The sequence below is a fragment of the Pogonomyrmex barbatus genome, unplaced genomic scaffold (genome assembly GCF_055798465.1).
Source record: "Pogonomyrmex barbatus isolate J1 unplaced genomic scaffold, ASM5579846v1 scaffold2, whole genome shotgun sequence".
NCBI lineage: Eukaryota > Metazoa > Arthropoda > Insecta > Hymenoptera > Formicidae > Pogonomyrmex > Pogonomyrmex barbatus.
Genome location: NW_028297116.1, coordinates 25664276 through 25690089, shown reverse-complemented (window position 1 = coordinate 25690089; position 25814 = coordinate 25664276). Strand labels below are relative to the sequence as shown.

The following is a 25814-nucleotide window of genomic DNA, read 5'->3' as shown; positions in this document are numbered from 1 at the left end:
CTATTTTGTATGCAAGAAGTTAATAATAATTGAGTTTTTTGCGGCAAATCGCCCTCTTTAAACAACTACTTAATTATCCATCCGGATGAGACACCATAGCATAATTGTTCAATTAAACGAACTCGTAGAGTGAAGTTCGATTGAGATTATGCCTGTCTCGTCCGAATGGATCTCCCATTCCCAATCTTTTGCAGCTTTTGCCCTCCTATGTTAGTCTTCACTAGGCGATTTGCCTTGGACCTTTAAAATAATGAAGATGGAGGCGCACGCAGTGCTATACGTGAGGCGATGGAGGATGAGCGCGCGCTTTTGAATTGTGAACACTGTTGATAAAGTAGGGATGAGAAGACGACTACTTAGTTATCCATCCGGACGAGACACCAGTCATAATCTCAATCGAACTTCACTCTACGAGTTCGTTTGATTGAACAATTATTATTCATTATTGCTAACGTAGTATAACGAAAGAATTAAAAAGAATAAATAGATATTAACAGTGCATGAAGAGAAACGAAAATCGTTATATATTTATAATTGTATATAATTTTATGTATAAAAATTATAATTGTGTAATAAATAAGAATGTCTATGAAATTATTTTCTCAATATAAGTGTATATATATATATATATATATATATATATATATATATATATATATATTATATTATATATATATATAATATAATATAATATAATATAATATAATATAATATATGTTTCGAAAATCTTTAAGAAATTCACAGTTTTAAGTAATTATTTACAAATTCGACAAGACATTTATTGAACGATAAATGAAATAATCAAATTATATTATTTCTTCTTTCTCTCTCCTTTTTGTTTGATATAAGCAAAAATATATGCAACTTGTTAAATTTATAATTAATTATCTGAAATAAAAATTTTCCATTTCTAAGAGTCGGAATATATACAATAAGATTGTAATAGGACAATAATTTCGTATTTATTTTCACTCATTTATTAAACTCTTTAGTTATAATTTTATAATAACTGAAGATACTTTATGAATAATTTTATAATAACTGAAGATTTATGAGTATGACAAGTAAAGCATATAACAATTTTTGAATTTTTTTATACATTATTTTCATCTTACTCTTTTTAATTCATATTATATATATCAACAATAACGAGCGGTGGTCAGATAATGTCGAAGACGCTCGACGACCGCACGGTGCATGGAGCGCGAAAAAGTAATATTTCTATTTCCTTCTCATACGCGTCGAGAGCACGAGAGAGATATTCCTATTCTCACAGCACATCGATGCGAAAGAATAGGATGATTTCTGTTCTCTTCTGCCAATGTTGCCGAGCGTACATGTACGTGTCTCGTCTTGCGTGTGTATGCCTCGCAGCGGCCGATTTCGAAAAATAAATTTATCCAAAATAAATTTGATGTGCGATAAACAAGTAACAAGAGAATGAATTATGTAATAAATTATATATGTAATAATGCAATAAAATGTAGTCCTTTTCGCAAATGTCTGCATATGCATGTTTTATTAACTATTTCAATCGTGCATATAGTACATCAAAAATATCAGTCAAAACAATAGTCAACGGAATTCTGCATTGGTATTATATTTACATTTTAATAATATTTTATTAGAAATATTATTATATGTATATATATGTGTGTGTGTGTGTGTGTGTGTGTGTGTGTGTGTGTGTGTGTGTGTGTGTGTGTGTGTATAATTACATATTATTATTGGACATTACAAATATATAATATATATATTAATAATGTACACACACACACACACACACACACACACACACACACACACACACACACACACACACACACACACACACACACACACACACACACACACACACACATATATTACATATTTGTAATATCCAATTATATATAAATTGTTCATATTTTTAAAGATACACCCGCACTATGATAAAAATTCACAAATGTACAGCGCCATAATGTTTTTATTTTGCAAATAAAATGTTATTAAAAATTTTTTTATTTTAATTAAATTTTTCAGATATCAATCGTATATTTCATGTTGTAAGAAAGATAAAAAAAAAGAAAGTAGAAGTAGATAGCATTTCCTAACGGTGAGTGGCTGGGGACCCGAGCTCTTCGCATGGCAACTCTGACACATTGCCACTCTACCAATGCAGAATTCCATTGATTATCGTTTTGACTAATATTTTTGATGTATGCATGATTGAAATAGTTAACAAACGTGCATATGCAAACATAGCAGTGTGTAATAATACAATAAAGTATAGTTCTTTTCGCAAATATGTCTGTTGCACGTTTTGTTAACTATTTCAATCATGTATACAATAAAAATATCAGAATCGAAACGATGATGTTACGTTCTGATTGTCCGTTTTTGGATTAATACATTTAAGTACTTTACCCTGAAATTGGACCAGTCTATGGTCCAGTTTATGGAATTAATCAACCCCGAAGAGGAAACGAATTTTATAAATTTTATATCGCGGATCTTTCTTATTAATTTGATTATAATTTGGATAATTTATCTCGAAATCAATTTTTCTCAATTTATATTTAGAAATTTGCTTGATTATTTTAATTTTAGTTTGTCTTTCCAATTTTTAAATTTTAGAATAATAGGAAGGGATCTTTATTTAAAATTATCGTTTGATTTAACTGAAATCTTAGTCTTTTAATTTGAGCTCTGCGTCCTCCTCTTTTGGGCATGAATACTTTGGAAATTAATTATTTATTATTAAGACTCTAAATTCAAATTATTTAGTCGCAACATCGTTGGCTACGACTAAATGGTACGCTACGCTATTGTCAGCAACCGAATTTGGATTTAAAATTATTATCTTGATTTTAATTAAGAAGTATTTAAGAGTTTCAGTTTTCCAATTATTTTAGTTTAAAATTACCTTTATTTAATCAAGGAGGCTTTTAAATTTAAATTTTCCTACGAGAAATATTACAGAAATTTATTATAAATTTAAGAATTCAACCCTAAGGTTGATCACGCAAGACTTATGACTGAAAATTCTGAATAAAACGAACTGAACAGATTATTGCTGCTGCCACGCCTCGTTAGTCTAGCCGCTGCTTTTTCCGCACGCATATTTATAGATAGAAATGATCAGAACCCCCCCGTGAGCTTCTCACCACTTCCTTCTTTCAAACCCATAATTAAGAGAAGGAAGGTTCTTTCTTAGAGGTGTCATCTGAGGTGTCATCTGAATCCTCGTTGGCAACAGCCATAGCCTGTTACCAACAGGAATTCAATCAATAAATTAATAAATCAATATTCTTATCATATAGCACGCATTCCTTCATTTAAAATTGTAAGATTTAGATAGCCGTGACAATGACCAACGAAGTTCTACGTTGGTAAAGTGCAATGTATGAGACTTTCTGTGCGAAAAGCTGGAGTTTGATCCCCAGCTACTTTCCGTTAGGACAGGGGTCGGCAAGTGGGCACTGCTCGCGGGCGCCCAATGTCCGCGGGCAACAGTTGAGCGCGCTAGGGCTAGCGTTAGGCCGCTAGGCGCAATAAAGGAAGCAAAGGAGATAGCAGGAACGTCTGTTCACACGTTGAACGTTGAACGTCAACACGTTGAACGTGTTGTTCAAGGAGTCAAAAGATATTATGTCGCACAAATTTAGACCCAGATTAGCATAAAATAATAACTATCTATATTTTAAATAAACATTTCTTACAACAATATTAAATAAACAATTCTTATGACATTTAATTAGTATTTGATTAATAGTTTTTCGATATTATATACGATATATCAGACGTTATTGTTTTGGCACAACTTAAATGAATTATTGCATTCAAATGTGAATCTGTTAACTGGTCGCGTAATCGCGATTTATTTAATTTCATAATAGAAAATAATTGTTCATATGAATATGTAGAACCGAATATACTCATTATACATACTCATTATACTATGCTCATTATATTTATTATTATTACTTTGATTATCCATCACAAACGTTAAATTACAAGATCGCAAATTTGTTTGACTGTTCCAGTAGAACAGTCGTACGCAACAGTTGCACGCAAACCGCGTCGAGTTCACACGTACGCGGTTTGCGCTTGTGTCCCCTCTACTACGGTTGCGTGTTGCTAGCGTGGGCATTCTGGCATCACTGTTCTAGACAAGAGAGCAAAATTTGATTATACCGTTGCTTAGTTACTGTTTTTCTTTTATTTTGAATGTTTAACAGATTGATATTTAGCAGATGTTTATTTTGAAACTGTTGGAAGTTTTCTTCACGGAAAAAGAACTATTCTTCTGGATTTAAAAATATAATTTTAAAGCGCTAATTTCTATTAAACGTGATATGTGTATTCATAATTTTATGATTGTATTATAAGTTTACATTGTTATTGTTTATATTATTGTTTTATTTCTTTGTTATATTTAAATTTTCGTTAAACATATTTAAATGTAATAATTATATTATACAATTTTTAATGAATTATATGCTAAAGCACAAATTTTGACAACTTACAATATTTAAAAATAGAGATAAGCATTTTAATTTTCCTATAATAAATGCTTATTATTAGGATAATCAAAACATACTAGGGCACATTTCTTTATTTGACTAATACAAAAATTAACTAAATATAAGTTGAATTTATAAGAAGTTGCATTTTGAGTCCTATATATTACAACATATTTTTGCATATTTAAAGCATATTTGCATATTTATCATCTTTAAAGCTAGGTTTAGCTTTTCCAGGGGCTGGCTCCTTCGGGAGCCAGTACGGGCCTCGCGCACCCGGAATACCCGAGCTGGTGTGACTGGGAGAGAGAGAATGTGTGATGGATGCGTGAGACATGGAGGGTCCTTGGATATTCCCGGTAGACTAACCAAGGGGGAAGTAGTTGCCTCCCGACCGGGAGGTTGAGGCTGGCGTCGCGACCTCTGGGGTAGTAATATGGGTAACCGTAAGTCCTGCAGCCTCCTCTGGGAGACTGCAGGCAAAGATCCCGTGAACCCCCATGTCGTGATGGCTGCTCTTCTCCCAGTGTCTGGAGCCTATGTCGGGGTTGAAGGGGGCTCGAAGGCGTGTGTGTGGGGAGTTATGTGGCCAGTATCCTCCCCGGAGCTGCATAGGATAAATTGCAACACCGTCTATCTAGCCCGGGGCACGGGTGTCTGCCCTTTGGAGGGGTAGTGTCCGTGTAGTAGGGGTGACGTTAAACCTTTAGCATCAATTATGGCGCGGATCTATAACCTCTCGTAACTTTTTCATTAGAATCACTTTGTACGGATAGGGTGGGCCGCCTGATAACCGCCTCTCGGCTTCTGTACTCGTTGCTAGGGAGAGCTTCTTTACAGCGGGGAAGTGACTGCACCGCGGTGTGGCTCCCATGATGGGCGAACCGCTTTACTACTACAGGCAATATGGAAAATGCAATTAACATCAACCAGGACGGATCTATTTCGATGATGATAGATGTTTCTATAAGGGACGTGAACACGGAAGAAAGCTCGAGTAAACCTCGAGTCGTTAGTTGTGAGGAAGTCTCGATTAGAGTTGAAAAACTTTTACCCAATACACCTACCTCTTCTCGAAAGGAAGCTCCGGTGGATGACATCGTCATGTCACCAACGATTGGTGATAGGAGTGTCTCGGAGGAATTGAGTGCTTCCGACTTGAAGGCGCTAGCTCCTCCTCCAACAAAGGGGTAGACCAAGGGGTCCTAATTATAAACCCCCGAGTAGGCTCTCACCGACTGACGCCGATCCTTCTTGGGCGTTGGGTTAAGAGAGTTGGTTTGTTAGACCGGATGATGACGATGCTATGTCGACAACCAGTAATAGTTCCAGGACGAAGAGGAAAAAGAAAGGCTACGACGCTGCCTGGATCTGAAAATAACTCATAACCTGATGATGAATCTGCGGATGATCCGATCGACACACTCGTTCCTACCTATAAATTGGGTTCGCAGGCCGTGCAGTTGGTTGACAATGTTGAATTAATGCGATCTAAATCCCCGCGAATCCAGGGCAAGCTCTCTGGCAGGATGAGGAAGAGTCTTGCAAAAATCAAAGAAATAACATGCATCTTATATGAGCGGGCACAATCAGATGGTAGTGAGAATAAAGCTAGGCAATCTGTAGCAAATATGAGAAATAAAGCTGCTGAAAGAGGAAATTTCTAGGCTCAAAGAGGATAATAAGCAGTTAAAACTTGAGAATAAAAAGACGAGAGAATATTACGAGAAATTGATAGCACCCTCGACTTTGGCTAGGAAACCGTCGCCACCTGATTCTCCACTTAGGAAACGTAGTCCTAATTATAGTGAGGTCTGTGCAGCCCCCAAAAAGTTCGAAGGAAAACAGTTTCCGGAAATTAATAACAAGGAGCTAATCTCATTAATTACAGAAAATGTAGTGCGGTCTTTAAATTCACTATATGGAGTTCACTTACCTGTTGGTTAGTATGCGCAGCGACGTTGATTCGGGGACTCCGGCACCTGTAACAAAGAAATTGATGATGAAAGAAAAGAATAAAAAATTTAAATTAAATAAAGAATGGCCACCCTTGCGTAAAACTTCTGGGAAAACGGACCCTTCTATATCTGAGGCAATTCCATTTACTGCAACGGACACGGCGATAGAATGGATACAAGTTAACAAGAAGCGGAGGAAAAAGAATAGGAAGAAGGAAACGAGAGATTCGCCTCTTCTCTCCTCTCTACCCAATCAGGGGAGAGGAAGAAAGGAAACCCCTCGCATGGAAGGAAAGAGTGTCACAAGGGAAACAAGGAAGCAGGAGTTGAATGCAGGACAAGGATTACCTAGGAGAAGTATACCGCCTGGGGATAAAAAGAAAAACCTCCTAGAACGGCTGCCATTACCATAAAATCTACCCAAGGTAAGTCATGCGATGAAGCATTTTTCAAGATTCGCGAAATGATTTCTCTATCTGAGTTGGGTATTGAACAAGAACAAGGTATACTCAATCGGGTGACTTGTTGATAGAAGTTCATGGGGAAAATAATGTGGAGAAAGGCCGACAGGCTAGCGGCAACGGCTAGACAAATTGTTAGCCCCAGTGTTGTAATTTCGCGCCCTGTAAAAATAGCCAGTATTAAAATATCCGGGATCGATAATTCTATTAAGGAAGAGGAAATTGTTAAAGTAGTATCCCTTCAGGGTGGCTGTAAAGCTAGCGAGATCAAGATTAATAATAGAATTCGGACAAATAATGACCTTCTAGTTGTATGGATGTGTCCATTATCGACGGCTATTAAACTGTCCCGATTAGAAAGGATACAAGTGCTGGACGGAAGCAAGAATAGACTTGATGGAAGAACGGCCGGTCCAGTGTTTCAGGTGCCTTTCGTTTGGGCACTTAAGCCGTAACTGTAAAAGTTTCGTGGATCGTACAGGTACTTGTTATAGGTGTGGTGAAAAAGGACACTCGTCTAATACTTATGATCGCGAACCCAAATGCATTCTTTGCTTTGAAGCTGGTCTTCAGTCAGACCATAGACTAGGAAATAATAGGAGTCATGCGTTAAAATTTCCTGATAGGATGAAACCGGTACGAAAGTTGGAGAACATTAGTAAAGCGGTAGAAATGGAAACTAATGATTTATAAATCCTTTCAAATCAATTTAAATCATTGTAAGAAGGCACAAGACATTATGATACACTACGCGAAAGAAATGCGAATTAGTCTCATATTTGTTTCCGAACCTTATAAGACTGAAGGAGGAATGGACTGGTATGTACGTTTCCGCTTGTAATAAAAGTGCAGTCCTCCTGTTTGACACAAGTGGCACTCCTTCCATATTGCGAATCAAATCCGGGGATGGTTTCATAGCTCTGAATGTCAATGATCATCTGATAGTCAGTTGTTACTGCTCTCCTAATCGTCCTCTCGTAAAGTTTAGCAGCTTCTTAGATGATCTTTACGACTTAGTGCGTTTTCATCCTATGGAAAGAGTGATTATAGCTGGAGATTTCAACGCGAGATCAACAAGTTGGCGAGACACTACCATCAACGATCGAGGTATATTATTGGAGAGATGGTTCGACTCGACAGGTCTACTAGTTGCCAACAATAGCTCGTGTCCTACTTGTGAGGGATCAGGGAATGTTGTTCATTGACCTTACCCTTGTTTCCAGTAGAGTGGTACGAGATGGCTTTTCATGGAAGCTGCTGAGTAACCTGGAATCCCTGTCGGACCACAAATATATACGTTGGCAATTTGGGCATTCTGAATCGCGGAAATTTTGTACATTTGTTCACAAAGGATGGAATCCGGACAAGGTTGATCCTGATAAGCTAAAGACGTATACCTAAGAAGCGCTGATATATTGTGTGATCCTATGAGCTCAGCCAATGATTACTCTCTTTCGCTCACTCAATTGCTAACTCATGTTTGTGATTCGTCCATGCCTAAATCCAAACAGGTACACGTAAGGAGGGCTTACTGATGGAACGAGGAGATAGCGGAATTGCGTAGATTATGCATTCAACGCGATGGAAACTTACCAGAGGTCGAAGACGAAAAGATCATAATCCGCTGCAGTACAAAGATTTCCGTCTGCAGTATAGTTTGCGATCTCGGAATTTGAAGAATGTGATCTTTCGCTCTCAAAAACTGGTTTGGAACGAGTTTCTGAAGGAAATTAATGTCAATCCTTGATAAGCCTTACCTGGCTATAATGAAAAAGATTCGTGGCTCTGAATATAATGCCTCCTTGGATTATCTGTCCTTTGCCAAGATTGATGATATGATGAAGTCACTCTTTCCTATTCGTAACGTTATTATATGGAATAAGAATTCATTGAGTGTACTGGATGAAGATATTCATGCAGTTCTTGAAGATGAGGTAATTGCGGCGATAAAAAAATCTTGTTCTCGTAAAGCGGCTCCGGGTCTCAATGGTTTATCAGCGCGTATCTTGAAGCTTTGTTGCTCACTGGACTCATCGTCCTTCGTTAAATGTTTCGATAAATGCATGCGTGAGGGTATATTTCCCTCTGAATGGAAGTGAGCGCGTCTGCATTCTCTTGCGTAAGCCGGGTAAATTGGATGATCTACCGTCGTCGTTTCGTCCGATTTGCCTTTTGAGCGATGTAGGGAAAATATTTGAGCGCATATTGTTCAACAGAATAATTTCCCATCTGGAATGTGGCCTTCAGAGTCGTCTTAGCCATCAACAATATGGCTTTAGGCCTGATAGGTCTACGAATGACGCAATAATTAGGCAGCGAATAATTCGGAATCATATTAACGAGGGCGAGTATTGCTTGGCTATTAGCTTGGATATTCGCAATGCTTTCAACTCTTTGTCGTGGAAGCATATTGTTAAAGCGCTAAAGGATAAACAAGCACCTTTGTACATAATTCGCATACTAATGGATTATTTATCCGATCGTCGTGTTCTAGCTATTAAGAAGAATGATCATTATACATCTTATCCAATGACGTGTAGTGTCCCGCAGGGTTCTATTCTGAGTCCGCTACTGTGGAACATCACATATGATTGTGTACTAAGCGTTGGGATGCCATATACTTTGTAGCTCATATACTTTTTGTTTTGCGGATAGCTCATATACTTTGTGTTTTGCGGATGACACGTTGATCATCGTTAGCAGTAAGAATTTTAATTTATTGACTTCCAAAGCGAATTTGTGACTTAGTGATAAGCAAAATTAAGAGTTTAGAGCTTGAAGTTGCTCTCTCTAAGACGGAGGCTGTATTGTTTTACTCAGGTAGAATAAAAGACAGGAGGTTCACTTTTCTGGTGGATAGAGTTTCTATCCAGTCTACCAATAAGATGAGATATCTGGGTATAATAATTGACGATAGTTGGAAGTTTGCTTGCCTTTGAAATGGTCTCGGGAAAGGCGGAAAGAGTGCTATCGCGGCTTGACGCCTAATCTGCGTGATCCTAAATTTGATAAGCGTAAGTTATATGCTAGCATTGTTCATTCCATACTATTCCATACTATTTCCATACTATGTATGGTGCCCCGGTATGAGCCACGGACGAAGTCCTTACAAAAAGGAATTTAAAAGCGATTGATTGAATACAGAGGCGAATATCGATCAGGGTTATCTCAGCCTATCGCACGGTGTCATTGACGGCGTCATTGCTTTTGGCAGGAATTCCTCCTTTTATCATATTGGCTAAAAGTAGGAAAAAAGTGTACAATCTCAGAACTTGAATTTAGGCATCAGTGTAAGCTTACTCATAAAGCAAGAAATGTTATTAAACTTAAAGCTAAGAACGACATAGTTACCGAATGGAAACATACACTAATCGAAATGTTTCCGATTCGGCGTTGTATACCCGAAAATTAATAGTACCATACTTAGAGGAGTGGCTCTCTAGAACTCATGGGTTTTTGTCATACCGACTGACACAGGCAATGACGAATCATGGCTGTTTTAGCACATATTTATATAGGATTAGGAAACTTCATACAAAGCGATGGGAGTTTTGTCCTGCAGGACGGGATAATGCTAATCACACTATATTCTTTTGTGAGGCATGATCTTATTTGCATGAAGAGGTCGAGCGAAGACTCGGTAAAAGTTTAACGGTGGATACACTCGTCAAGTCTATGTTGTTGGGACGCGAAGAGTGGCAATGGATCGAATCAATGATTGATGAGCTGATGTCTCACAAGGAAGATGCGAAAAGACGAAAATAGAATGCGTTGGTCATGATGACTTAGGGGATCAGCTTAGGCTGATCGTTGGGTCCTGTCGTGTATCGGATCGGTCTCCCGTATGGCGGATCGGCTGTGCGCCTCCCGCATTCCCGCAGACATGCACCTGTCCCACCACGGGATCTGGTGGATATTTTATGTTCTTACCAGAATCTTTTTCCTCTTCCCGCGATGAGAGTCCCCAGTCCTCTTGATCCTGGTTGTCCTGGTTCTGGTGGTGGGGATGTCCGAGTTGGATTCCTGTAACATAAAAAAAAAGTTAATTACCGTATTTGATGAGCTTCGGTTCACGAGTATGGCTGAATGGGTCCTGAAGTTGTGGCGTTCCGAGCCTGTGGCATTCCGGGGTTCCATCCGAATAGCTGTTTGTGTTGTAGTCGTATAGAAGATGGTTTTAGTGGGTAGTACTCGGCTATCGAGTGAGCTCCACACTCCCTGGAGGGAACGGTTACCAGGAGTGCGTCAAAGCATTTCTCCTCCTCTCGGAAAAAAAAAGATTTAGCTAAATTGTTATAAAAAAATTTTATGATATTATAAATATTCGAGTATTAGTAATTTAAGATTGCACTATCGTTCGTATATACATGCAACGCTATTTTGTAAGTGTGAAATGTGTTTTTTGTACCTTTATCCCAAGGTACAAAAAATATTATTAGGTGTACAAAAAAGTTCTGAGCTTTAGATTTCATATAATCGAAATAACAATTTAAATTTTATATATCTTCCCGCCCTTTTGCGGTTTTAAAGCGTTGACATTTGGCCTTCTAAAATGCCATACAGTTTGGCGTTTGATGCTCAAAAATCAGTAATGTTCACGATGGCAATAACAAAAGAACATATTCGATTTTCCATCCACTTCGCGTTTCATCTGAAGAAAAATGCTACTGAAGCCACTGCAATGATTTATTCTGCTTATGGAAAGAACGCTGTAAGTCATACTACATGTAAAAGATGGTATCAAAAATTTCGCCAAAGAGATTTCAGTCTTGAAGATGAACCGCGTGCTGGACGCCCTCAAAAGATTGAAACGGACGAATTGCAAGCACTGCTGGATATAAACTCTGCGCAAACTGAAAAGGAGCTTGCAGAACAGCTTGGCGTTACGCAGCAAACCATTTCCGAACGTTTACATATGGAAAAGGTTCAGAAGAAAGGCAGATGGGTTCCGCATGAATTGTCCGAAGACAACAAAAATCGTCGGCGTGACACTGCACTCACTTTGCGTTCAAAGTTCCGGAAAAAAGATTTTCTGCACAAAATCATTACAGGCGATGAAAAGTGGATTCTATATGATAATCTTAAACGTAGAAAATCATGGATTGACCCTGGTCAACCTTCGACATCGACGCCAAAGCCCAATATCTCTCCCAAGAAAGTTTTGCTCTGTATCTGGTGGGATTGGAAAGGTGTGTTGTATTGCGAGTTGTTACAACCGGGTGAAACAATTACGGCAGACCGCTACAACAATTGACCAATTTGAGCGATGCATTAGAAGAAAAGAGGCCATTTATTGACCAAGGACATCGTAAAGTGATCTTGCTTCATGACAATGCTCGACCACATGTTGCGAAAGCGACTCAGGACTATATCTTTGTGTTAGGCTGGGAACTTCTCCCGCACGCAGCGTATAGCCCAGACATGGCGCCTTCCGATTACTATCTATTCCGGTCGCTGCAGCATCATTTAACTGATACACATTTCGTGAGATTTGAAGAGATACGAAAATGCATTGATGACTTTATCGAAGCCGGTGAGCTTCTATCGTCAAGGAATTCGCAAGCTACCCGAAAGATGGCAAAAGGTCGTTGATGCAAACAGGGAATATTTCGCTGATTAATATTTTTTGTTTGTTTTTGAATGAAGATTGAATTTTACAAAAAACGCTCAGAACTTTTTTGCGTCCGCGGGCGCCCATGCCCAATTTCAGCATTTTGCCGACTTCTGCGTTAGGAGATATGCTATTTGTTCATATTTTCTTTTTTTTATTTTTCTTACAACATAAAATATTCGACTAATGTCTGACAAATCTAATTAGAATAAAAAATTTTTAATAACATTTTATTTACAAAAAAAAACGTTATGGCGTTATGTTTATTTGTGAATTTTTATTATGGTATGAGTGTATCTTTAAAAATATGAACAATTTATATATCATTACAAATATGTAAAATATATTTATAATATTTATATATATAAATAATGTACAAATATAATATATTACATTATATATTTGTAATGTCCAATGATATATAAATTGTTCATATTTTTAAAGATACACCATGATAAAAATTCGATTCTGATATTTTTATTGTATACATAGTTGAAATAGTTAACAAAATGTACGACAGATATATTTGCGAAAATTTCTTTTCTAAGTTACAATTTGTACATTTGCCTTATATGTAATGCAAGTCAGAAACACAATATCTTATTTCGACGAATATAAAAGTTTTGCAGCTTTGCATGTACAAAATGATATAGTTCCGCACTTCGAATTAGTTTAAAGATCTGTAGCGGTTGGAGAAGGAGCATTGTCCACGATATGATGAATTTTGATGACGGAAAAAAGATGTTGGCCGCGGTGGGATTCGAACCTAGGTCCTCAGGTATATGAGACTCGGCGTGCTACCACTGCGCCATGCGGGCCATTGGTTCTTTTCGTGGATGTCTTGCTAGATATTAGTTGTGTGAACAGGGGACCGCTACAGATCTACCATAAAATCACGGCAATCTGATTCTGATGAAAGACAAGGATGAGTACACGAAAAGAAAGACGGGTGATGTCGTCGAAATGAGAAATAATTATACGCATACTGTTGATGCTTAGATCTTTTTTGTTAGACTTTTGATTGTAATTTTACAAGCTCAGTATTGTTCTTTAAACTAATCCAAACTACGGAACTGTATCATTTTGTACATACAAAGCTGCAAAATTTTTATATTCGTCGAAATAAGACATCGTGTTTTTCCCTTGCATAATGTGTAAGGAATTTAAGAATGGACCAATCAGTCCTTCATTCTCATTCCACCGAAATGAGAAATTATACGCATGCTGTTGATGCATAGATCTTTTTTGTTAGGCTTCGGATTGTAATTTTACAACCTCAGTATTGTTCTTTAAAGTAATTCAAACTGCGGAACTATATCATTTTGTCCATATTGAGACTGTAAAACTTTTATATATATATATATATATATATATATATATATAAAATAGGAATTTACATAGATATATATATATATATATATATATATATATCCAAAGTAAAAACACAAATTATATGTTGACTGTTTTTATTGAAAATATTGACGGGATTATCGACACATTACAGTCGATATTTTTGAATTGACTTTACAGATTACAAAATCCTTTTGTGCAATTGAAACATAATACAAAAAAGAAGTGCGGGATGGTCGATTTCGATAAAAAATTAAATTCACTTTATTCTAGCAAGCAAGCTTATTGAATGTTTTATCGATCCCATAGATCGTTTGTCTTTGTCTTTCCTCTGCAACGCCATGTATTGCAAGATCTGTCAACTACAATTACTGCTCTACTTATCATTTTATATCTGCGCCAAGCATATATATATACGCGTAAAATCATACATAATCTGTTCAAGTCTCAAACTTTTTTTCTAAGCTTTCAATCATAAATCCAAAAATATAGTATTGTTTATTTATCTAGTTCAAAGTGCGGAACGTACTCATTTTGTGAGCTGTAGAATTTTTGTATTAAGGAAACGAAGATCTGATGTAACAGCTGTACGAGTAAATAAGAAAAAATTACGTGAATTTTTTAATTTTTTTCTTATTTACTTGTTAAATCGATTGTCCCGCATATTCTTTTTATGCGTATTTTAATTACCTGAAAGGATTTTGCAATCTGTCAAGCCAATAAAAAATTCTTTGGTGCACTGTGTCGGTAATTCCCATCACTTTAGGATCCCCTTAAGGCGTTATAAAAGCGAAAAAAAAATTTATAGTGACTCTCTGGACTAACATCATCATAAATTAAATCATCGAACGAATATTTTTGCCTTTTTCTTGGCTCTTATACCACGCTTTTGCAAATTTATCAGAAAATGTTACCATTTTAGCGAGGTCAAATGGTCTGCCCTTTCGAAAGAGGACATCTAAAGTGTAAAACTTTCCTCTGGCATGGTGACTTACGCATGTTTCCAGAAACATTTTGGGAGGAATAGAGAAGTGGGAGGAGAGGGGGGGGGAGTTGAGGGCTGTGTCTCTTCACAAAATTGCTTGAATTCAGGGTGAGATGTCTCTTAAAAAAAAATTGTGGGGTCCGGAGTGTAATGTCTCTTCACAAAAAAATTGTTGGGATTCGGGATGTAATGTCTCTTCAAAAAATAATCCGTTACGTTCACCGGTGAATAAATCGTCACGTTCTGTAATCGAGAACTTGTTTGCTCTTCGATTGATTTTCTACAACTGCACTTCAAATTGTTGATCTCTATATTAATTCAACGCCATCATATTCGATTGATTTTCTACAACTGCACTTCAAATTGTTGATCTCTATATTAATTCAACGCCATTATATATATATTAATTCAATGTCATCAAAGTCTCTTAGTTCCATGTGACAACGCTTGCATATTAAAGTATCATTCTCTGTCCTTGTTAGTGTTACGTCCAACCCGAGGTAAATATATTTTTACGTATATTTTTTCTTAATGGATGGGGCTTGGAAGGACGCTCCAAATACCCTCTCGCAGATGGCCGCGCTGAGGCGTCCCTACGAGTCGGACACACCGTGCAGAGCCACGAGTGCGAGTCAACGTCTTGAAAAAGACGTTATGACTTCGACTGCGTGACGTGCGTCCGTCGGTCCGTAATTTAGGCAAGAGAATTTAATCTCTTTTGCCAGGGATAGGACCATGCGCGAATCTTGGGATGACGAGGAATGAAAGAGGGAGTGAATAACCAATCGATAAATAGTTTAAATTTTACATATAATTAACAATTTTAAGACGATACAAAGTTAATTACGTATCGAGATCGTATACAAGATCGCACATTAGTTACCATCGTATCATATGTTTTTTTTTGTTGGAATATATTTATTGACGATATATAAAAATATAAAACAGGAAGGATGTTACGTACAGAAATTCGTGTGGTCTAGAAATCGACGGGTGTATTGTTTGGTTTATCTGTGTATAATTCTATTAATCTATTAGTTTATTTTAAAATGTATGTTGTTGACTGTGTGTGTTTTGAGAGGAGGTCGGGTTTTCGCTAGTGGGATCTATGAGAGGAGGGGAAGGAGTCCGTAGTTCACAGAAATCGCCCAAGGATTTCAGGGAATCTGAGTATGCCTGGAGGTGGCGCTCTGGGAAGAGTACACTGAAATCTGGGGGTGGTTCAGATTCAGTTTGGTCTTCAGGTCTGATCGGGGAATAGGATGGAGGAGAAATGGGTGAATAATAATTGGGTCTCCTGCTGGAACAACTCGTGGTTTCTTGATGTAAAACCTCGGATATCCCAGGCAAAGGATAGCTTCTCGTCTGGCGAGCTCGTTTATTCCGACGGTAACGGAGCCTCTTCAGGGCTCGCCTCCGTCTTTGAGCGTCGGAGAGTGTGGATGATCCAGCTTTCACTAAAAAGGAATGGATTTGGAATGTGAAAGAAATGTCGTTAGTTGCGAACCTTAAGGCTATCTCTGAAATATTTCAGGAAACCGAGAGATCCGAGAGGAGAGAAATGAAAAAAGGGGAAAAAGAAAATCGTAAGAGAGGAGAGAAAAGCCAAAAGAATAGATTTCCCGAGCTAATCGACAGCCATGAACCTGCTGAGTGCTCCGCAACGCATAGAGAGCCCGAGAGGTTCGACGGCTGAAGCCAACAGGGAAGAAGCAGGTTTTTGCCAAACTATTCGGCAGCCATGAACCTGCTGAGTGCTCCGCAACGCATAGGGAGCCCGAGAGGTTCGACGGCTGAAGCCAACAGGGAAGAAGCAAACTATTCGTCAGCCATGAACCTGCTGAGTGCTCCGCAACGCATAGGGAGCCCGAGAGGTTCGACAGCTGAAGCAAGGAAAGAAAGAGAAAAGAAAAAGAAAAAGGGAGTAGACGTGTAAGGAGAACGGCAGAGGATAGAAAGGATGAATGAGGAAGTATAAGGAGAAGAGACCCGAAAATTATTACTAAGAGAATTTTTTATGTATAATTAAACTTACTTTTATTCTGTAGAGTTGAGATCTGCGAGATGAAGCGGTAATAGTGTCGTCAGAAAACTTGATCGCTTATTCTTGTTGGTTGTTCAACTGACACTGACTAAATTATTGATAACTTGAATTATCGACAAACTAGTAAAACGAAATGTTCCGACCGTGTAACGAAATGGGACGTTGCAGAGTGAGTGCCTTTAAGGGCACTATATATATGATTTCGTTGAGGAAAACACGTATTGTTTTTCCGTGATTAGGATAATAGGGATTATCCGTCTAGCCAAATTCTTAGTAATCGACTCTCGGAAGGGATTAGCGGCGTAGCCGTCGCGACCGTAACACAACATGTGTCATTCATTTATCTGCTTAACTAAATTCTAATAACTGATATCCGAAAGAGGAGAGTCGCGCAGTCATCAAGATGTAACGTCGGTATACTTCAGCGATTAGGATAATAGGGATTATCCGTCTAGCCAAATTCTTAGTAATCGACTCTCGGAAGGGATTAGCGGCGTAGCCGTCGCGACCGTAACACAACATGTGTCATTCATTTATCTACTTAATTAAATTCTAATAACAGATACCCGAAAGAGAAGAATCGTGCAGTCGTCACGACGTAACACCCCCCATCTTAGACAAATATCGGGGGTACACGATATTTGCATTGAAAAGTAATAATTCTTCTCTTTCGATAGGCACTATTGCGCTTTCTCAACGCGAAGAAGAAGGAAAGAAAGGACCTTGTAATTTCTTTCGTTCTTCTTGAGTTTTCCTATTTATAAATGTGTATGTAGATTATATATATATATGTTATTTTTTCTCTCTTCCCTCTTTTGTAGAGAAAAAAAAATATTCTTACTGCAGCGATAAAAGCGGTCTCTTAAGGTGTTAATTATAATTATTTATCTTTTCTATTCTTTCTGTTCATTTGTTGTGTGCTCATATACATATATTTCTGTGAAATGATTTTTAACAATTACATCATTATATTTATGATATATATATATATTATATATTTTCTCTCCCCCTTTTTTTTTTATATGTATATGTATATCTAGGCATTTGAACAAAAAGTTTAGTTATTCTTCCCTTTTACATATATCAAAGATATTGAAGGAAGAAGAATAAATTTAGTATGGGGTAATTAATTTAGTGCTATTATTATATATGTTTTTCCCTTTTCTATTATCGTTACTATCATTATTATTTATTATTATATTATTTATTATTATTACTATTTTTGTATATAGATTATTTAACAGTTGTACTAATGCACACGTTCTTTCCTTTCCATAAATGAGTTCATTTGAAACACAAAAGAAAAAGGTTTACTACAGGTGGTCCGATACAAAATGCCAGAGGTTAGTCGTCAAGTAACCAGGTGTTATCCTTTCGCACGTGTGGATACTCTCTGTCGTTGCCCGAGAATATATATGCATATGGATGCACACATACATAATCCCTTTCGATGCTCTCCTAATCTTTGTTTTGCTGATTTCTATTTGGTCGCGAAGATGCACGCTATTTTATGTGCATTGTTCTTATGAACTGGACCGTGCGGCACTACTATATTCTTAGATAGTTTCGGATTGAATGATAACCGATTGCTGATAGTAATGCCTGATGAGAGTAAAATGCATCTGGATTATATAGAAGGTTGATAGGCATCGACAGAAGAGATATATATGTATATATATATATATATATTTTTTTTTTCATCACTGGCATTCGGTATCGTGATCCTCCAAGGTTGTTTATAAGATTTAATTTTAGGTAGTAGAAAGGAGAAAAAGTGTACATATCTAATGTTAAAGTTACTTACTTAATGGAATTGCAATGGTTTTTCCTGAGACTATTACTATCTGTTGCTAATGTATTTCGTATTATCTTATGATTACATTTGTTAATTTCGACAGATGGATAAATATTTACCGCGATTCTTTTGTCAATCCGTGCATATCCTAAATTTACGAGGGCGTCTCGAAGATTCAATTGCATGTAGCCGTTTTCGTGTGAAATAACCAGCTTGATGAGTGCGGTTCCGTCCGGCAGAGGATGTATTATTTTTAAGTATCCCTCCTGTTCTTCTGCGAGGATTTGGCACAATGTCCTGATTTTCTTAGACCATACTAGAGTTGGCACTGTCGGGCCAGTGTAGGCTAACCCACACTTGAGAGCTTGCCACGGCAATTCTTGAAAGCGATCTTCTAGGATGTATAATTCGTTGAATCGCCGCCACACTTCTCGTCCTTCGTCCCTGAGGGCTACCCGGGCAATTCCTTGGATCCGCCCGACTGCCGTTATTATTCCTCGGTGCCATATGTCGCCTTCCTTGATTGCGACGGCCAGATTTATTTTCACCAAGTGTGGCCAGCAGATGAGGGTATTTGACTTCCGATTCATTCGGAACCCAAGTTCCTCCATTAATTCCTTTAGGCTCGGCTCTCCAGTTTTGAGTCGTATCCAAAAGAGGTGCGGTGATTCCATCCGGAGTATCTTGCAGTCAAGGCGCCCACGGGTCAAACAGCTGGTATCGATGACGTTAGATTCCATTTTTCGGTATTATCTGATTGCAAAGATATGGATGATGATATTAAAGAAGATTTTAATTTTTCAATTGTAGAGAAAAGGTTGGTTGAGAGGTTGATACAACTTCCGTGGGAAGGAGAGGATACATTGAGTTTGGATCTGCGCCTTTCGTTGGAGCTTCTCGTAGTGCGTCGCTTGGGATTGTATGCTCGGAATTGCATTCAGGAGGAGGGGCGCTCGCCTCCGAAGATTTTTTCTGTCCGTATGTGCTAAGGTGTAACAAAAGATGGGTGATAGAATCCCAGATAGATCCGAGTAGATGTATTGACCATCCATACACGGTATGCAGGGTATATGCGTGTACTGCTGTGTCTAGTATCAATTTTAAGATTCTAATAGTCATGTATATCCCAATCATTTCGGCGCTGATGTTACCAAAAATGAGAAACCGATCCCAAAATTTTTCCCAGGCAGTTGTAGCTATTTTTTCTATGGATGCTTCGTCTAATAAATTAGAAAATAATCCTCCGTTTACAGAGCCAGGTTGCCCTAGCATTCCTCGGGCTATGGTATTAAGTACTGCAGGCCGTTCCGCAGGAAACATTATATGATCCCGAAGGTCCTGTAAATCCTTTTCCGTGTATATCCCGCTTGTGGCGAGTGCTCCAGGATTAATATACTTCCAAGTTAATTTGGTGGTTGGTTTTATGACGATTGGGGGTAGTGATTCGATTGGTTTGGGTGTGAATTTGTACCACGAATCTCCGAGTAGATACATGGCGGATGCGAGTTTATTACAATTTACCTCAGTTCCTTGTTGTAATAGAATGTGTGTTTGAGGGGTTAAAAATTGTGTTTGATTGTCTCGTATTACTTGTAATTGATCGTAGCATTTGTCAGTTTGAGCAATTTTTACTTCAACTGGTACGCACTTTATTATGTGTATTACCTCTCCGGCTCGTAGGGCCATATATCCTGGTCCCTTCATTAGATGATAGGCGAAAACATCTGGTGACTGAGTAGCTATAGCTAAAGCATTCTTTAGCATTTTTTGCTCGAGGTTACATTGTTGCAGGAGAACATTTCGGTATAACTGGCTTATTTGTGTACGGACATGCCTTTCTACGTATACGAATTTGGAATTTACATAGGTGAATATATCGAAATTATAAGCGCGGTTTTCCGTCTTTTTAAAAACTTTATTATCAGGGGTTGTTATAAAAATGAATAATTTGGGATGTTCAGTTCGGGTAAGCGTATATCCGCATTTTGAGATAGTTCCCTTGCTGGTTAAGGCGAAAACCATGTCATCCGCAACCAGGGCATAGATTTCCGTGGGTTGATCGTCCAGTTGGTCGATTATTTTTCCTGCGACTCCTTCATATAATAAGCCATAATTACTAAGTTGACAATCGTCTTCGGGTAATGCATTCCAGAATGTATCTCCTCCTTCTAGATCGATACACCGAGTAGCCGTGAGTTCACAGGTTACTCCTGAACGGAGTATAATCCTATTAGTATCTACTTTTACTTTGGCTGTATAATCTTGTAAGGTGATCTTTATAGTCGCGAGAACGGTGACGTCTGTCCATGTTCCATAAGGGTCTGAATACGTTCCCCCATGACATGTTCCATCGGCATCTAATTGTCCCGCCAACGTTACAGGCCTGGTGATCGTTTGGTTGGGAAGAATGCCTGTAATAAGCGTTGCTCCTAGGTGGTAGTGACCAAACACATGCATATTTATGCATGCTCCTTGGGATATTTCTTGTATGTATGAATATTTGCCATTGGGAACATCCATAGAGTGAGAAAACATTCCACATTTTCTGATTAGTCTATCAATTTCGATTTTACACTGATGTACTTTTATGCTTTTAAATTCATTAACTTGAAGTAATTGCAGATAGACTCTGGCCTTCGTTAGAGTCTGCGGCGGAATGTCGCATTCCTCGATGTTCAAGAGCGACAATGTAGTTAAATTGGCCTGCGGTGATCCACAGTCATAGCCTATTATTCCGTGAGCTTTCCGAATCCAAATAAGTGTTATCATTATGGCGATCCTTCCGATCATTTGAAAATTTAATTATTCGAGGTTGGCTTGATATGAGAAATCCTTAAACGATTGGGATGAACTACGCGACTGTTTTTCTTAATTTTAATTCTAATGTTATTTCGATTTAATATTTCTAAGACTTCATGCGGGCCTGTGTATTGGTCTCCAAATTTTCCTGGTTTGGGCCCCTTCTGCAAGAATACGTAATCCCCTGGTTTGAAAGTTTGTGGTTTAATCTTCTTGTCGTAATATTTCTTTGATTTGATTTTTGCTTCGACAATATTTTCGCGAGCGTTTGCTTGTATGGTGTGAAGCTGAGTAACTAGATTTATTAAATATTCATCATAATTTGCCAGTTTATCTTCTGGAGCTAAAGGTTCGCTAGACGGTATTCTTGCTATTTTCCCGAAAACTAATTCGTATGGGGTATGTTTAGTTGCTTCGTGTACACTGGTGTTATAGTTGAATGTAGCGAGACCGATCCACCTGTCCCACTGTTTTCCTTCAGTTGCATATTGTTTTAAATATTCACCAAGTGCATGATGGGATCTTTCTAACGAACCATTGGATTGCGGATGAAAGGCAGTAGTGCGCAGTTTGCGAATCTTGAATATTTTAGCGAGTTTTTTCATTAGATCGCTAAGGAAGTTTCTTCCTTGATCAGTCAATATTGCTTTTGGTGCTCCTAGTATACAAATAAATTTATCGACAAATGCTTCCGCAATTGTCTCAGAGGTTTGATTTGGCAACGGTATTGCCATGCAAAACTTAGTTAGTTGATCCTGCAAGGTTAGAATATATTCGTTTCCTTGTTCGGTTTTAGGTAACGGACCTACAATATCCATGGCTATCTTATCAAAGGCGGATCCTGGTGTATCAGTAATGATCATAGGCTGTTTAGTTTTGACTCGTACTAATTTTTTTAATTGGCATTGCAGGCATTGTTGTATGTATTTTTGCACATCTGATTTTAAGTCTTCCCAATAATAATTGTGTTTAATTCTATTGTATGTTTTAGTAACACCTCGGTGTCCTCCTGTGGGCGCGCAATGTATCTCACTGATTATGCTTGGGCGGAGATCTTTTGGGGGATATTTTGTTAATCCGTTGCAAATAATTATTTTAGTGTACGCGTCAACGAAGATTAATTGTATCTGTGTTTTGATATTGCTCCATGGTATATTCTGGATAAATTCGGTTTTGGCTATACTAACGGTTTCCAGTTTTAATTCGTCTGCTATTTTACGCAGGTCTTTCAAAGCTGATGTTATTTGTATTAAGGTCATTGTTGGTCCTTCTCGTTGTCCTTCGCTAATCGTTAAAACCAGGTGATAATAGTTCCTATACTTTATGGCTCGAGTTTTTCCTAAAATAAGATCCCTTAATTTAGGTAATTCGTTTCGTTCGAACAATTTTTGCGAACCTGAGTCTAAAGGTTTTCCGTTGATGTCGACAAAATAGACTATATTATCCTTACGTAAGAATAACAATTCTCGAGAATCGATGACATTGCTTTTCAGTGCCCGATTTTCAATAATGACAGATTTAGTTTTCCTTAAGTCATTTTCTTCATTATCCTCTTCTTCGTCTTCTTCTTTTCCTTCTTCTTCCTTTTCTTCTTCTTCGTTATTTTCTCTACTCTTTGTGTTTTCATTCGCTAAGTCTGTTACCTCTATAGTTTCGGGATTGATTAGAGAATATGTTTGCGATCTTTTCAGGTGATCATCCTTTTCTTTTATTGTTTGGCTTCTCGTTTGCATTTTACGAAATGCGGGCGGATTATGAATTAATGCTTTCTCTATAATTTTATTTTTTGTCGGTTCGTTTAATTCTTCTTGGGTGAATGGTATGGAATCCATGTTTTCTTTGAAAGAATTGTCGATATCTGCCATTTCGGATTGTTCGTTGTCCGATAAATATAATTCGAAATCTTCGTCCTCTTCCATTTCTTCTTCCTCTTCGGATTCTTCCAATAATTTGGAAATTACGTCTGCATCTTCTGGTTTATTAGGATTTAAAATTTTCCTATTGATAATGGTTTTGCAATCTATTTCTACTGGGTTCCTTGATAATGCGTCGGCATTTACGTTAGTTTTTCCGGCTTTGTATACGACGTCATAATCATATTCCGCCAGTTTCAATCTCCAACGAAGTATTCTCATATTTGCGTCTTGTGCATTCTTAAACCATAGTAAAGGCTTATGATCAGTAATTAAGGTAAATTTTCGTCCATAAAGATACGGTCGAAAATGTTTAACACAATAAACTATTGCTAATGCTTCCTTTTCATAAGTATCGTATTTTAATTCATTATCTGTTAAGGTCCGTGATGCATACGCGATTGGACGATCTTTATTTATTTCCCCTTGCGATAGGATTCCTCCTATGGCTATTCCTGAAGCGTCGGTTGTTAAAATAAACGGTTTTGAGAAATCGGGATATTGCAAGATGGGTTCTTCGCATAGTTTCTGCTTCAAAGTTTCAAATGATTCTTCCTGTACAGATGTCCAGTCAAATCGTGTCTCATTTTTTAACAGATTTGTTAATGGTTTAGCGAGTTTCGAGAAGTTTGGAATGAATCGTCTATAATATCCTGCTAATCCGAGAAATTGTTTGATATTTTTAGGCGTTTTTGGTCTAGGAAACTGTTGCACTGCTTCCAATTTTTTGGGGTCTGGTTTAATCCCGTTTTTGCTGATCACATGTCCTAAATATGTTACTTCAGTTTTTAGAAATTCACATTTATCTGGCTGTAATTTTAAGTTTGCTTCGCGTAATCTGTCTATTAAATTATTATACTTCCTTTCATGTTCCTCTAGTGAGGAGGCATATATAACGATATCATCCATATAGACGAATAATTCTTTCCCTTGTAATCCAATTAGCACTAGATCCATTAGACGCTGGAAAGTGGCAGGTGCGTTTTTTAGACCGAAGGGCATTCTGTCGAATTCGTAATGCCCGAAAGGAGTAGTAAAAGCTGTTTTATGGCTATCTGAAGGATCCATCTTGATCTGGTGGAATCCAGAGGCTAAATCGCAAACTGAGAAATATTGCGCTCCTCCTAATTGATCAATGATATCTACAATATTCGGTAAAGGGTAAGCATCTCCAATGGTCTTATCGTTCAATGCTCGAAAATCCAAAACCATTCTCCAGCGTTTGTTTCCCTTTGAATCTTCCTTTTTGGGCACTATCCATATAGGAGTGTTATACGGAGATTGAGATGGTTTTACTATTCCAACTTCTAACAATTCTCCTACCTGCCTGTTTATCTCCTCTTTATGAACTTGTGGAAATCGGTACTGTCGTGTATTTATTGGCAGATCATCTATGGTTGGTATCTGATGTTGCAATACATGAGTAGCAGTTAATTCTTCGCCAGGTATGTGGAATCTGTCCTGACTGATTTTTATAAGTTTTATTACCTTTTCCTTTTCTTGTTCGTTTAAGTGGTCCAACCGCAAGGATTCTATAATTTTAGTAAGCCGATTCCTTGCGTCCTCCTTTGATATTACTAAGCATTTGTGGGGATTATCGGTTAAGGTAACGAGTGATAATCCTTGTGTGAATTTGTCTTTATGTTTCGATTTATGCTTGTGTATACATTTATCAAATATTTCTTGAGACTGATTTTGTTTTGATGAAAAAATTCTAGAAGACGGTTTTTTATCTTTCATTTTGCAGTTATTAATTAAGTTTGTCCTTCCTATGAGCTCCTTGATAGTATTTTGAGAGGTTTCTGTTCCTTTTTTATTTCTTTTCTTCGAGATCCCAATTTTTCGAAATTTAATATTTTTTAGTTGAAGTGAGAAATTCTTATTTTTAATTTCTCTTGGATAGAGTTGTGTCGCGTTACGCAGTGAGGTTTGGTAACTTCCCTCCTCGCAACCGACGGAGTTGGGAATTGCTAGAGAAGTGCGGAAGTTTTCCTCTGCAATTCCAGGATTCTCAGGAGAGGTTTGGAAATTTCCCCCTCCAAGGATCTTGGGATGAATTGATATTGAAGCAGAGGTTTGGTAACTTCCCTCTGCAATTTCAGGATTCTCAGGAGAGGTTTGGAAATTTCCCCCTCCAGGGATCTTGGGATGAATTGATATTTGAGCAGAGGTTTGGTAACTTCCCTCTGCAATTTCAGGATTCTCAGGAGAGGTTTGGAAATTTCCCCCTCCAGGGATCCTGGGATGAATTGATATTTGAGCAGAGGTTTGGTAACTTCCCTCTGCAATTTCAGGACTCTCAGGAGAGGTTTGGAAATTTCCCCCTCCAGGGATCCTAGGATGAATTGATATTTGAGCAGAGGTTTGGTAACTTCCCTCTGCAATTTCAGGAT

General features: G+C 37.8%; 1 protein-coding gene across 1 annotated transcript; it reads right to left on the bottom strand.

The window, feature by feature from the left end:
* Nucleotides 1-19498: 19498 nt before the first annotated feature.
* LOC148936849 (uncharacterized) lies at nt 19499-21480 on the bottom strand. The gene has a single exon (XM_089076604.1). It carries the CDS (start codon nt 21476-21478, stop codon nt 19502-19504), a length of 1977 nt encoding a protein of 658 aa, XP_088932730.1. The 5' UTR covers nt 21479-21480; the 3' UTR covers nt 19499-19501.
* Between the last annotated feature and the right edge of the window lie 4334 nt (nt 21481-25814).